The 15874-nt window shown below is 37.1% G+C and overlaps 1 protein-coding gene across 1 annotated transcript in view; it reads right to left on the bottom strand.

The window, feature by feature from the left end:
- The window catches only part of PTPRK (protein tyrosine phosphatase receptor type K), a 416718-nt gene that overhangs the window by 30748 nt on the left and 370096 nt on the right, over positions 1 to 15874 (bottom strand). Inside the window, exon 14 of the mRNA XM_086461237.1 lies at positions 5707 to 5845. Within this exon, the coding sequence (XP_086317363.1) occupies positions 5707 to 5845 (139 nt within the window). The remainder of the gene's footprint in view (positions 1 to 5706; positions 5846 to 15874) is intronic.

Genomic DNA, 15874 nt, shown 5'->3' with positions numbered 1-15874 from the left:
ATGTATGTTTAAAACACTGCTTAGCTTCAGAAGCTTTTTCTGCAAAAAATATCATCAAATATCCTGTTAACTGTTTAGACAGTATTTATCTTACATTTCTCTGACTTAAAAGGACTGCTTGCTCTTCCTCTGTTCTCCAGCAACTTTTAATAATCTGTGCCGGGCTCTAACAGTAGACGAAAAGAGTATCAGCGTAAATTATCTATCCGTCTACTTGTTAAGTCCTGGGATCATCCATCAGAAAGGACCTATACCACCCTCTAGGGCAGGAAGCACTTCATGTTTTTGCATATTTAAGAAAATAATATTTTCTTAAAGGACTGTTTCTTAAGTTAATAGCCTTGGTCAACAGTAAAGGGCCACAAAGTAGGATATAGACCGACAAAGAACTCCTGAGAATAACAAAGATTCTTTCACCGATCAGACTCATCTCCTTTTTTTGTTCCCGACTGGGCCCCCCTCTTTTCTTTTCCCCTTTTATAGATAGGCTACTCAGAAAATTGCTGCTCAATAACCCCCGTGCTACAAATATCCCAAAGGTGGTCTCTAAACCTATCATTTTTTCATCAAACCCTTGTGGTGTCCATGAAGGTTCTGTGTGTATCAGTCGTTCAGTGAAAATTAAAACCAGTGACAGTTGGATGTCCCCCCTAAAATGCTTTATTTTATACATTTACTCCACACATTCCTATTTACTTAAGGAAAGCTGGCTTAAATGATACTCTGATTGAACAAATGAAGACCATCAGAACTTCCAGAAATGAAACTGCTTGAGCTTTATAACTGGTTACCAATACTATCAAAGCTTTCACAAAACTGGCATTTTGAGTTCAGTCTGTTTTTTTAAGTTTCAAAGCTTTTCAGATAGTCTCTATACACCGACGATTGCCTTTTCCTAACGTCACCTCAGAAATGGAACAAAAAGACTATTCCATCTCATCTCTCGACTGTATTAAGCCCTTCTTTGAAGCATCACTTCGTAACAAAACTTGCTAGCTACGCTAAATAAATCAACAGCTATTAAGGCTTTCAAGTTATTAGCTTATTACAGTAGCTTTCTAATTCTTATGCTCTGCTTCAACTCCTAAAAAGGCCTATTGTGTTGCAGCACCACAACCCAAAGCTGCTGGGAAATGGGAGGACAGCTTTATTGTTCAACAGCTCCTGGCTCCCTCGGGGTTTAACTTCTTTTTCCTTTCCTTTTTTTCCTTCCCTCACTCAGCTGAAGGCACATGCAATCTATGCTTTGTGATAGTTTTAAGCAAATTGTTAGGTTAAAGTACTTGAGGCTGACAGAAAGTGTAAATGATTCTCATTATCTGCTAAAGGATCCAGTTGGGTGAACCTGCACAGGTGGGTGTTTCAGTGGGAGCTGGAGGGGAAAAATGCTCCATCATAGGATGAAACAGTGCAGTTCATTATCTTGAGATGAAGCAATTGTTATTTAATAAGGAAATTATAATTTGTCACAGTAAACCAGAGAATGGCAGTTAGCTAAGCCAGCTTAGCTTTTTTTTCATTTTGAAGTTTGTTTAAAGAAGTAAACTAACCTGCTTAAAAATGTGAAAGAGCATCATTATCAGACACCACGGATTCATCAAAGCACTTGGGTGCATTCTAGACCCCCTCTGAAGTCAAGGGCTTCATGTATTTATTTAAAATTAAGAATGTGTGTAACTGCTTTGCTCAATCACAGCCAAAACTGCTGCAGCTCTCACAAAAACTCACGTGGTCAACACATATATAAAAAAAAAATCAATTTTGCTTTGGTAAAACAAAACTTTTTGCAAACCAATGTCATAAAGATTGATCCACACTTTAAAATGTGTATGCAAAGCACCTGACAAGCAATAGATGCAGACTGCTTCACAAAAAAATATTTGTGTAAAAAATAAAAGGTTGGTACTGCAGAGGCAGATGTGTTGCGCTGCCATTGGTAGGGCAGAGACCTATTTATAAAGGTCTGGCATCTGCCAATCTCTGCAGGAAAAGTCGTGCACAGGATGACTCTTGGTAACTGATACGCTAAGAAAGAATAATTTGTGATTTTCTAGTTTCTAGTTAGGAAATGGGAAAAGAGGTTTTTTCCTTAGTGTGATGTGTCGCTGTGAATCATAATGCAAATTAAATTATGATTACAATAAAGTAAAATGATAGTTATGGGAAAAACTGTAGCAAAAAGCAAGTCTTAATATACATTTAGAAATACAATATCCCTTTAAAAAAAACACATGGTAAGAGTAACAGGAGCAATGATCCAAGCAATTTTTCAAGCCTGAGAATAAAGAAAGGTAACTACCAATAAAACTTTAGGACAATTAGAGAGACTGTTTTTCTTTTTTAAAAAGGGATACTGCATCTTTAAAACATGTAAAATAGTAAGTCACCCGTATTCTACTTACAGATAGTAGGAGTAAGAATAGTAGCTCCTCCTGGCAAGCAAATCACAGACAGTGGAAAAAGAGAAGCAATGGTGAATGAAAAGCGTGACTCTGTCACATTCAATAAAGCAGAGAAATGTGCGTTTAAAAAAAAAATTGAAAAACTCATGTTTCTTTGGTTAGCATTTCAACTTGCTCATGCACAAACTAGCCTTACTTTGCCATGCAATTAAAAAAAATACACTAGCATATAAAAATGATTTGGTTTTTAGAAAGATCAGTTACAAAATTACATGCTGAGGTTTTATTTATTGCCAAAAAATTTGAAAATTAAATGGATTGTGTATTTTCAACATGCAGTTCAGCGTAATATAATGATTACCACCTAGATGCCATGACAAATGAACAGCTGTGTACAAATCTTGTGCAGTAAGTATGCTTTTTACTTTTCAGTTACAAAAACTAAAGATTGCGTTAATAAATACATTTAATCAGAAAACAAATTTCATGTCATTCATTTTAACATCTTTATCGGTACACAGGTGTATACATATATGTTTGTATGCATACTACATGTAGCTATATGAGTACACACATTTTAAGGAATGCACGTTTACAACAGATATGTGTGTACTGACATATATACCACACATTTCCTGAATGCAAACATATGTTTTCTATTTTAAAATCTTACAATTGGAAATGCTGATGTAGTCATGCTAAGCATTAAAAATATGGAAGGTAAACAAATGGAAGGAAATGAAGGACATCTGGAAATAGTCCAACAATGACTTTGAAAATAAAAATGGCATTGCTTGTTAAAGATGCAGTATCCCTTTTCTTAGCTGGTTTGATTACTCCAGTAAAACTCTGTAAGAGCTTCATTCGTGAAAACTTCAAACCAATTTGTACAAAATGATCAGGCAAAGCCTAAAATATCTCAAGCTTGTGAACAAAACTGCTGCTTAGTACTCCATTTTTCAATAAAATGTAATGCTGCATTTAATCAGATCGAGATAGCGATGACTGTGTATATGACTTAATAAACCAATGAAAATGCAGAAACCATTGTTTTACTGACTTTTCTGGGTAATAAGCTGTGGTCAACTCAGGTACCAAAAGGGATACTACATAATGGATCACTGAATATGTACACTACAGAAGATGATTCAAACATTGTTTTCAGTCCCACCACAACTAAGTGAAGTGTGTTTATGTACGTGTGAATGTGTAGGGGTTTTTTTTGTTACAGCTGTTCCTGGCTTCATTATGTGGATTGCCCTGATTCACTAGATGGACTGAATGAACTCAGATATACAAAGGTTTTCTATGCTTTTTGTAAGAGACCTTGACTAAAGCTGGTATTGAAAAATCCCTGCCCACTTTCCCTAAGCAGGGGGAAGGGAATGGCACACCTATAACATACGCGATAGACAACCAATTAAACTATCATGATGAAAAATTGCCACATATTAAAGATTCATTAAGCAGGTTAATTTCTCACCTATTTTGAATACAAAATAGTAGAGGAGTTTAGAAATGTTATGTGCTTTAGAATGATGATCAAGTATCATTCCTGAGAGGGTACTGACTTCACAGGTTCAGAAAAGTGAAGGGGAAAAAAGGGGAAATTTTAAAATACCATTTCACGGACATGACTGATTTACTTTTATCAAACAATTCAACAGGGAAAGTATGAGTCTAAAAGGGGTCTGAGTGCAAGAGGTAAAAAGGATAGGAAAAATGAACACATTGAATTTTAAGCTTTTTGTTGTTGTTGTTACCTGCAAAACTAGTCAATCCCATCTGGAAGTGACTGACAATATATAGTGGTAGACAGTCTCTCTCACACACATACACATGCACACACACGGAGTCTTCTATTATACATAAGGAGACCACTGCAACACGTGCTGAGAAGATGATAATCCCCAGCACATACCTTGCAATAAAGCTATAAAATAGAGATTTCTTACTGAAAGCTGAAAAACAACTTTTTTTTTTGTTTTTCAAAAGTTGTGTAAGTAAAGACCATTGGCTGACCGTATGTCCTTTTGCATATGTGTTAATTCTCAACCACAGAGGTAAACAACAGAGAAAAGTAAAAGCACTTTTGGGAAAAATCACATATGTAGCTAACTAACACAGAACACTATAGGCATACCTAATGTTTCTAATGCAGACGTTTCTTCTCCAAGTTATATATCTCCAGGGATAATTGTAAAGAGGCAATAAATTAAAAAAATCTAATGCAAACCAGTAATTATAACATAGAGAATGATCTTAGGCACAGTTTTAATTTTTTTCTTAATCTTTAAAAAATAATAGCAAGCTGCATTTCAGAGGAACATTTGCAACATTTACAAATACACTTTTCATTAAGACTTCTGCAAAAGGCAAGGGAACGCAATGCACACACCACTGGAAGACAAAGGTTTCGTTCTACCCAAGAGAAATCACCTTGTGCCCTGCAAAGGGGACCCACCAGGGAGGGAGTGAAATAGAGCAATTGGTTTTGATGCTACAACTACAGATTTATAGAGCCATATTATGAACTTCTATGCCAAGTTGAGAGAATTGCAACTACTGGGAAGCCAAGACTTTTAAAAACTAATGGAGCAATAGGGTAGCACAATTTACTGTAGGTAGGAGCATTTGGATGCAGAGTTAGCATTGTACAACGCCAGAAGATGGCAATATTGCTTACTGTCTAAGAAAGCACTGAAAAAATTAAAATTCATTCAAATTAATACACTTTTAAACAATTTCATGCACTAAGGACTTGCTAGATAATTTTACAGTGATGTGGTATGACTTTCAAGAAAAAACTCCAGGTTTACAAGAGCATAAATAGAAGTATAAAATTACATTATTTTGCAACTTGGATAACATACAGATACAAATAACTCATTAGAGCTGCATATAGAAAATCAAATTCATTAGGTGATTACAACATGAAAAGTGCAGTAAGTTATTATTTTTTCTTTGCTTAAAGAAAAAAAAAAAGACTCCATGAATTTCAATTTCACCCATTTTGACATTCTGTACATTCTTCCAACTGCAACTTAAAACTACTTGGAAATAAATAAGTATGAGAAAATGTATAGCTATTGGATCCCAAACATAACAAAATCCTCTCTTTAAACCCATCATAGGAATCACAGCAAAACCAACAGGAAACATCAAAAACTCATCCAAAAACTGATGTGAGCTACTGGTCCTGAAACTTTTAATTTTTTAAAAATGACCTGAAAAAAATACCCATTTGGTTATTGTTTGATATGGAGAAAAAAAAAAGAGGGATCAGCGCAGATAATTTTCTTACCTTTTTTTGACGATCAATATGACAACAAGGAGAAGTAGGATGAATACCAGAATTCCAGCACTTATTCCTGCTATTTTCACCACTCGATCTGTTTGTTTCGCTGGGTCCGGAATCACCTCAGGTTCTTCTGTTGCTGCTGCTAAATGAATCAAAAAATGCTTAAATGTGTAAGCATTAGAGACAAGGAAATGATAATTGATGATCATTTCCAAATATGTGTGTTTTAATGCAGTAGCCAGGATATAGAAACGTGCGTCATGTGTTTATACATCTATGCATATGTATATAGACACACTATGAATTTCAATCTATATGCCATACATTTGCAACACCAAGTGTATGACTATATATGTGTGTATACAGGTGCACATATATATGTAACTTCACATATACAGAAGCGTACATACATCTGGATTTCCAAATAAGTTATTGTATTACAAAGCAGAAGACAAATCAGAGACATGCTATCAACTACACTGCCATTACTTCCTTTAATGTTATTTTTTCAGATATTAAATATGGAATATTTTAACATTGAAAGTGAGATTATGTTAACTCACAAACAGTAAATTAAACTCGCTTTTCCAAGCCACAGCTGGCACCTTAAACTCTAGTCCTTCTCTCCTTCACCCAATTTCAGTTGACCTTTGTATATTAATTTACCTTACAGCATCTGGCCTGAGATCTGCATTCTACTGGGAATTTTGATTCTCCAAATATCATCCACAAAGCCAAGCCTAAAGGCAGCAGAAGTTTTATTTCTGTTTAGAGGCTGTGAAAAAAAAAATGTCGCCGTTCTACACAGAGATGAAACCACTCCGTAACACAGCTTAGTGGGCTGAGGCCACGCATTACAGCAGAGAGGAAAACAGAATGTATATGAAATCACACAGCCATTCCGTCTGCTCCTCTTCACATCACAGCCTGGCATACAAAGGATCAGGAACGGGGGGTTTTCCAGCCTGGCAAAATTATCAAAAAATATAAGTAGGCTTCAGCCAGGGGTAAAATCCCATGAGGTGTTTACTTGTAAAATAAGAAACAGTTCCTCAGTTCTCTAGCTCTTACTTTCTAAGGCTGTGGCTTAGCACTTTGCTTTTCCCTCGCTCATAGGCACAGATGAGTACGTGTGCTTGCTCTCTCTCTGATCCTTTTTCTTTCGCTCCCCACCCAGCATGCAGCAGATGCCATTTAACCTCTCCCCACTCGCAGCAGCTGCACATGGAGTAGTTACAAACTGTTGGTATCAGCATGCCTACGTCACTACAAAGAAAATGTCCTTTACTCTGAAACTACGATGCTTCTTCAACAAACCACCAAAACAAGCAGAACGAAAAATGAGGTGAAGCCACACCAGAGAAAGACTACCGCTCCCCTGAAAATCTGCTCTATAGGCCTTTCAGAAAGCCAGTGCAGTCAGTACCAGGGATAATGGTACCTAACGCTTTCTGGTTTTAAACACGTTACTCAGACTGCTTCTATTCGAGTTCCATGTGCAGGAACCCATGTTATCTTTTGAGGGAAGGATCGTGCTGTTGTTTAAAATCACTCTTTATTACTTGTTTCTGTAACCTCTATCTCAGCAGTATCTGAACCACTTATTAACAACTTACCCTCAGAACAACCTTCTGAGTTAGGAATGTGCTCTCTTCCAGACAAGCTCTTCCATGCAAGAGCTAGGCAGACAGTGAAAGATCTGGCAGTGCTTTAATCATAAAACTTAATCATCATCATAAGACTTCATCATTATAATCATCTCTCTCCCCTACAGCTTGAACTCTATCTGCTGAGAAATACTAAATGATTCCTCCTTTGTGTAAATACGTGCCTGCACACACACTGGCATACACAACCTGTGTGGACTCAATACTATATATTTGGTTTGTATTATGCGTGTTGCTGAGGTGTCTAGGGGTAAGGGTCAGGATCAGGCATGTGGTGTGTGCACGTGTAGCTGCATACACACAACACACACACACACACACACACACACACAAGCTAGAATTAATGCCAGATATACATATGATGTTGTCTAATTGAAGGAATGAAGGGGATGAATTTTGAGATGGTACTGGATGAAGAAGGTGTTCAAGATTCTCAATGCTTAAAATGAACAACTCCCAGTCTACTATTAGCTGGGATGGATGTGACAAATACGAATGAACATTTGATAAACAGTAGAGCCAAAAGGCCAATCGGTAGAGTCAAAAGACCAATCAAAGCTAAAATATAAATGCCTTTATATGCTGACGGGAAACCCCTCATGTTTGCTGTATGGGGTATTGGGAAACAGCAAGGATGTGGGAAGGGTAGACAGGGGATCATGCAGGAGTGGGACAGTTACTGTGTCTGGAATCACCATGAGTACAATGTGAGCACAGCTGGGTAGCTCTGACCTAGCAAAGGTAAGAACTACTGAAGCTGCAAAATAACTAAGGCTTGAGCAAGAGATTTAGTTGTGTGGATGGAGATTTAAGGCCAAGTCTTTCAGAGATTTCAAAATATGAATCACAAGGATTGATGTGACCTGAAGACGCACTTCAAAAGTTGGAGGCTCAAATATACATCCAAAAGTACAGGCTTTGAGCCTTGATCAGGACAGTGGTATTTTCACAAGAGTATTAGAGAGAGATGAAAGAGTAGAGGGGAAAGAATGAAAGATCTGTCTCAATTTTCCCTGGAGAAAGGTAGGACCCTTACTGCTTGATAGAGCAAGCTGCAATATAGGTGCTTCTGAGTCATGTTTAAAATTATCACTCACAATGTTTAAAATCCCACTCAATGTTATTTCATTCAGAAAAGCTACCTTAGAGAAACAACTATACACTTCTCAAAATCTGAAGGAAAGGTTACTGAAGGAGTTTACTTATTCGACTAACTTAAGCACTGGTCTTTTATTATATATTCTGTAAGAAATGATTGAGCTTGGATCATCAGTAACTGTTCAAAATGCAGCGCTCTATTCAAGTTTTTAGGACAACAGCGGAAAGCCAGAAGGATATCACCTGCTTGTCCATCTATTCTGCTTTCCTTACACTAAGAGGTTTGAAGTAACAGACAGTAACTCATTCCATGAACGTTATTGCTGCTTATGAGATAAAGCTGGTGCCCACTAAAAATGTACCACAGAGTCCTGGAGAAAAATTACGTTGAATAGTAATAGACTGAGCAAGTGTATAAACAGTGGTTGAGCCTCCTATATCCAAAATGCTAAAATCTATGGGCAAAATGCTACCCCTGTCTCCAGTATCAACAGAAAATTTGCTTTTGACTTAAATGAAGTCAGGATTATTAAATTTATGTTTCCAGCAACAGATGATATATGCATTCTCTAGACTAAATATTACATTTGGGGACTATATGAATGCAATTATAGATATAAATCACACTGTAATCTATTATTTATGTGTATGTGCATTGTATGCAATAAAGTACATAATTTTGGGGAAGCCGTTGAATGTAACACAGAATCATTTAATGAAACTGAAGAATTTGAAAATATTTCATATTACTTGTGTTTTAAACTTTGACATTCGAAGTGTACTGTTATAAGCATGCGTGAGCTTACAAATATGCAACCAAAGGACAAAACCACAGAAACCTTGTGCCTATGTGTTACACTTATGTAAGTCAGTGACTCCTGGTTGCTGATTGCACAAGTACTACAACAGCAAGAGCAATCCTGCTTACTCTGACAATTTGCTCTCTCTGTCTTCTAGACAGCAAGACTGTCAGGATTTTTCTTGCTCTGAATTGGCTCTTTTATAGGCTGAACTGCTGGTTTTACTCAACAGAGCAACTCCACTAACCAAGGGTTCACCAAGGACAAATCATGCCTAACCAGCCTAGTGGTCTTCTATGATAGAGCAACTACATCAGTGGACAAGGGAAGAGCCATGGTGTCATCTATCTTGACTTCTGTAAGCCTTTGACACAGTCCCCCACAACATCCTTCTCTCTAAATTAGAGATACAGTAGTTCAAAATCGAATGATTTTGGTAACTGAATTACTGTATATTTCTAAACAAGGTTAAAATGGTCTAAAATTATTTAAGTTATACAAACATCTGCTTTACTAATTTCTAACATTCCTTTTTAGTAATCTACTCCTGTAATCCTTTCTTCTATTTTTCACAGCAGACTGTATTAAAAAAAATAATTTATCGATTTGAAAAAGAACCTTGTATGGTAACAGAATGATGATGGTTCAAAAATGGACTTTGTATTGGCTATTAATTCCTTTGGCCAGCCTTACTCTAACAGATCATCAATTAAGTGTTAATTTTTACAATATCCTCGCATATTACTATGTTTTTCACAATCTGACCTTGTAAGTCTAAGAGATAATCCTACAGTTTTCAACCAGTGCAAAGTCATCTTGCATAAAATTTGCAAGAATTTCTGATCTGAAACAGAAAGTTAACTACATTTCCCCTCCTGTAAGAATGGCTGCCTACACAGAAGATCTATGAGCTAGACTGGGAGAGGAACACTGGATTTAGCAATTTATTCAACTGCATTTCTTCTGAACTAATGAACATTAACAGCAATCATATTCCACAGTCCCATTCACAAAGTTCATAAAACAACTTGTTCCAGTGATTATGGCTCTGCACATTTACAATAATAGTCACCATATAAGAAATTGTTTTCCTTGTTTTCATAGTGAAGCAAAGACAATATTCAATCAGTTGACTTCCATGATCAATAGCATGAAGTTCAACTATGAACAGCACTAATTAGACTAGGATTGCCTAACACTCTCAGGGACAGTAAAACTCTAAATGGTTGGTGAGGTAGAGGACCATCTTATTCTTACAATCGCCCGATATACTTAATTCCTTGAAATTTTTTTATCATGTTGTTAATCAAATACAGATAAAAATCCAACACCCATTTATAAAATTGAATGTTTGCATAATATTCATACTTAATTCTTAAAGTATACCATGGCATAAGGAATCCAGTCACGGCACATATTGCTTTCCTGTCTTCTCCTTCCTTCTGTGGTTCAGAATTTACTCGCAGCCTTGCAAAATTGTCAGAGAATTTATGAGACTCAGCACAAAATCTATTCACCTATACCTTCCTAAGGAGATGGTATTCGAATCAAGATAATGATATTCTACTCACTCATCCAAACAAAATTATTCAAGCAGAAAATTCTGGTAGGATTTCACAGGGCTCCTTGTATGGTACCACTTAAAGAACAGCCAGCCTTCTAAAAGACAGCTTTTAAATCAGAGGTTTTGAACAAGATTTTACACATAACCTTCTCACCATACCATTTGACTTTCTTAACATTCACAGCATTTTATGCTGGGTTTCCTTTTTGTGAGCAAGGGAAGAAACTGTTTTATGCATTATTAAAGCTGCTATTTTATTACACTGCATTTTCTTTGAATGTTAATTTCTGTTTATGGCATATCTTTGAATTCTCACAAACTGGTGTTATTGCTGCATAGCTTGATGTTCAAAATAGCTCTGCTCAAGATAATCTGTTCTGCACCTTTGTTATATGGCATTCAAAATCTTTTAATTAAAACCAGGAATGATGTCTGAATGAGTTCGACAAGGTAACATCAGGATAACACACAATGAACCTGGAGTTACAGCCAGCTCTGGAGATATGTTAACTCTACCACCTGAGAAAAGGGCTCTTTGAGAAACTAAGCGAGATTCTCTGATGAATATTTTCTTTTAGACTGGTCTGCCCTGTGTTTTAATCATCTGCCCAGAAAGATCATTCTGTCTTCTCCAGCAGTTTTGTTTTGTTACTGCTTCACTAGAATGACAATCATTGTGCCATTAAGGAAATTTTTGGAAGTCTGAAAGTTAATTCACAAATTCAAGTTCAGACAGAGAAGATCTGTAACCCTTTTTAGCTTAATTACAATAAAAACCCCCAAACTCTCAGCTGACTCTCTTTGATGAAAACGCTTGAATATGGTTTTACAGGGATGGGGGCAGACTAGATGTGCAACTTGTTCTAGCAAACTACGCACATGATTCATGAGGTCTTACAGATTCCCTCATGTGAGTCAGTTTGGTACACCGCTGGCCTGTCTTTAAGATTTTTCTTTTTCAGGTTGAAAGCTAGAGATACATTTACTATGAAAGGAACCCTCACAATTCTTCCTTCTCTAAGTCTTCCAAAGAGTTTCTCTCTTGGAGTACAGCTTCTGGGAGATACAGGCATGCCAGAAGTTCACTAGTATTTGGGTACATCTAAGCTGTTGCTTCCAGGACTCTAAATGATAGCTTTTCAGGGTTGCATTATTAAAAAGAAAAACTGTATTTGATTATGAACTGAAAACATGACTCCCCAAGCTGTGCTTTCAAGTGTCAGGTTCATCCCTGTCACCATGGTAATGAGGGTTCAGGCAGTCCCAAGGAAGAGAGTTTAACAGGCTCTGCTGGTGAAAAGGGAGATGCCTGGCACCACCAGCCTCTTGTCCATACCAGTCCTGAAAGAGGAGGGTAGTGAGGTGATGCTTAGATAAAGTGTGCTGCCTCACTTTGTGTTGCAACATACTGGGCCCATCTTTGTCCTCACCTGTCTCCCTTGCTGGAGGAAAGGGGAAGGCATCACAGATCCTACCATCTATGCCTAACAGAGCGGGTCCTCAAGGCCCCAAATCTTTGTGATACGGTAAGTTAAGCCCCGCTCTCTACGTAAAAGGTCATTTCTGCAGAAATGGATAGAGATGCTCTTTCATGGGCCCCTATGTCTCCTGAAAGAGCTTTTTGATCCCTCTCAAACACGGTTTATGTGCAAAAATGAAATAAATACAGCTTCAGACTAACCTCTAGTCAGACTTGGGACGGTATAAGATGCCACAGAAGTTAAACACAGGAAATCCCACAGGTGGCTTTGCATACAAATATGGTACCAGGTAAACAGGTGATCACCTGCTTACATATCCTGCTTCCAGATAATGCAGAAAAATATCCTGAGCTTATGCTACTGGAAGCTTTTTAAACGATGAACATGAAGCTTATAAATATTTATATGTATTTTAATTAATTAAACAAACTAGCACAGCATGTCTTGCCATGCAATAATGAGAACACTAACCAGAAATTCCAGTATATTATATACATTTACATATAAAAGATTGGTTCCTGACTGGTATTGTTAAGCCCTCACAAGTGTAGATACATATTTTTTTGATAAGTTGCATATAACAATAATAATAAAAAAAAAATCAATCCCCTCTTTACTACTCTCCAGGACTTGCAGATCAGCTCATTGACTGGTACTACTTTGTCAGGAAACTACAAGAAAAACAGAATCAGGTGCACTAAATGTCTGCTGCTACCAGGGACTGAAACTAAAATTAATGAAGACTTACTCTTGCAATGTTCCACTGAGAAGCAATTTAAATTCACAATGACTACTCCGAAAACAGTAATGTCCATGAATTTATAACCAATTACGAAAGAGTTGACCTTAAAAGATTCAGAAGTATCAAGTGAAGAAAGTGCTGAATCTGTTTGCCTCACTAGCTGAGAAACCTTGGACATGTGCAGATGAAGAGAGCCAAAGCAGGAACAATGCTGAGGAGACAATGTTCCAGCAACACTCTGCCCTGCTGTCCACAGGTCACATTAAAAGAGCAGATTAGTGCCTTCGATGCAGTTCTACTACATCTGCCACTAAGGCGTACTACTTATGGGTGTACTTTGTAGACACTTTACTATCTTTCAAAGTACGGCAAGGATAGGATTCAGTTACAGGGAATGAAAATGTTCAGAGCATCCTATAATCTACAGGTTGTACAGCTTTTGATTTGCAAGTTATTATCCTCATGCAAGAAACAGTTGTTTATGCAGAGATAACTAAGCTAGCTTTAAGCAAGCTGGCTCAGTGACATAACCGTGTCCCCAGGACACAAAAAGCTCTGGGTGGATGCAGATGGAACTGTGACAAGATATTTTACACATGGGTGTAAGCTGAAGTTACACTGTCAGCTTCTAGTTCAGTTGTTTTAACCAGGACAGGATACAAGATAAAAATGTGAGCTAAGGCTTCTGAAATGGCACCTCTCAAAGCAAAGAGCAAACTCCAAGGTCAGAGGAACATGGCCCTTCCCTGTCTTGCAACAGCAAGGCCCAAGAGAGGGGAGACTCTTCCTGGCTGCAGCCCATGATGAAGTTCAGGTGGTGGAGCAGTGCTTGCCTCTGGAACCGTCAACTCCAAAACATGCAGAGCAAATGTTGTTGTTTGGTTTATGTGGTGGAAATATACACTGTAGATAAATTAGAGCCTATTCCTTAGTCTATTGACACCTGAAAATCCATGATACAACCTTTTTTTCTCCTCTCCCCTTCAGGCCGGCCTTACCTTCAAATCAAGTGAGAACGAACATTTGAAAGGAATCAGATTACTGTATTTCAGGGGTTTGGTACTGTGTTTTTTCAATCTTTGAAGTTACCTCTCAGGTCATCATTTCAAAATTATCACTGACAGTGCAAAGGCTAGAGACTTACCCTGAAAAAAATACTAATCTGTGCAAGAACTCAGCTTTTAGAAAGCAACAGGATATCCTAAATATAAATTGTGGACAATACTAAATGCTTGTTTCAAAATATCAGATCTTATCCTGTAACAGCTGCATGTTTGAAATGTTGGAAAAATTAAGAGAAATACCTAATGCAATCTTCTTTTATTTTGAAATCTGGTAAATTCTCTGTTTCTTAGAAAATAAATGAATTTTTAGAGTAGTGCTTTCCTGAGCCACTTGATATGCTTCTTTCAGTAGCCAACATGGAAGCAGAGATCTAAATACTCAAACCAAATTTCTTCATTGCTTGTATACTAACAGACATTGAAAAGGGTATACAAAAAAAACAGTTGTAGAAATACATAACATGCATGCCGTGAAGTACTGGACTGAAACAATGAAATCTAAACTACTATTTCTCCCTGATTTTCTGGAAAGGAGTATTGGTCGAGAATGGTCCCCTACCACTCTGATCCATGTGATTTAGCAACGACTTGTTGGATGGAGCGCTACCATTTCTTAAGGTCACTGTACTCTACCTCCTATGTACAATGGGTCTGTTGTTAGACATGTTTTAAGATTTCTTCCTGAGAACATATAAAGGCAGCCAGCCTTTTGGTAATGAGATCATTTATGAAGGGTTTTTTTTTGAAGGGGAAAGTGTTACTGTTTGGCCATATTACAAATTAATCAACTTCCAAGTTTTAGTCTGGACAAACAGCCTGCTTTCAAACACATGTGTTTTTTAAAAAAAATCTCACTTGATGTTGGTTATAAAATCTCAACTATGCAAAACACTGCATTAAGAAATCATCTGGTTTTGATAATGGCTCCTATATGGCTTGTTAGGTCAGAATTAAACCTGAAAATAAAATTACTATAAAACCAATCAATGTGTGGTAACAAATATACAAAATACATCATCTTTACGTGGCTTTCCACCAGGTAACATTTAAGAAGTTTAGAGGAGAAAGTACATTATAATGATTGTTATCATTTATATATGCACAGAACATGGTTTATGGGGAAAAAACATTACTCTCAAATGTCTGAAGTTCCATTTTGCTATATTTATTGAAAATAACATTCTCTGAATAACTTCGGCTAATTTAAGCGACTATAAAATTGTAAGTGAGAATTTACTGGTAGTGTAAGAGTTGCAGAGTTATTGCAGACCTGTGCAATTATGCTGAAGGAAGCAAGGACAGCTTAACTTTCCTCCACCACAAAATTGGAAACTCTCAACCCAAACTATACTCACACTAGGTCAAAATACAGAAATTCCCAAGGTGAAAAATTATCTTGGATCAAACACAGTGCTAATAACATTGAGGATGGAATCAAAAGACAGAGGCAATGAGGAGGAACCGAAATAGTGTTTCCTTCATCCTTTCAAAAAAACCAAACCAACACAGATTAAAGTTTATACAGTGCTAAAAATAGTCTTTAACAGCACCCGTCAGTTATTATTTGCCATTCAGAATGGCAAAAGGTGAGAAAATACACAGAGCCCCGTCCAAGAAAAAAGTGGTTAATTCTTCCTTTGGCGTTAGGTCTCCATTTTTCCAAACCAACATAGATCAAAGTTTATACAGTGGTAAAACTAGTCTTTAACAGCACCCATCGGTTATTAGTATCCCAGATTCTTTCTGTCACGACTG

This window comes from Leptosomus discolor, chromosome 2, assembly GCF_034619465.1.
Source record: "Leptosomus discolor isolate bLepDis1 chromosome 2, bLepDis1.hap2, whole genome shotgun sequence".
Taxonomy (NCBI): Eukaryota; Metazoa; Chordata; class Aves; order Leptosomiformes; family Leptosomidae; genus Leptosomus; species Leptosomus discolor.
Note: the sequence above shows the minus strand (reverse complement) of the source record. Positions and strands in the feature narration are given on the sequence as shown.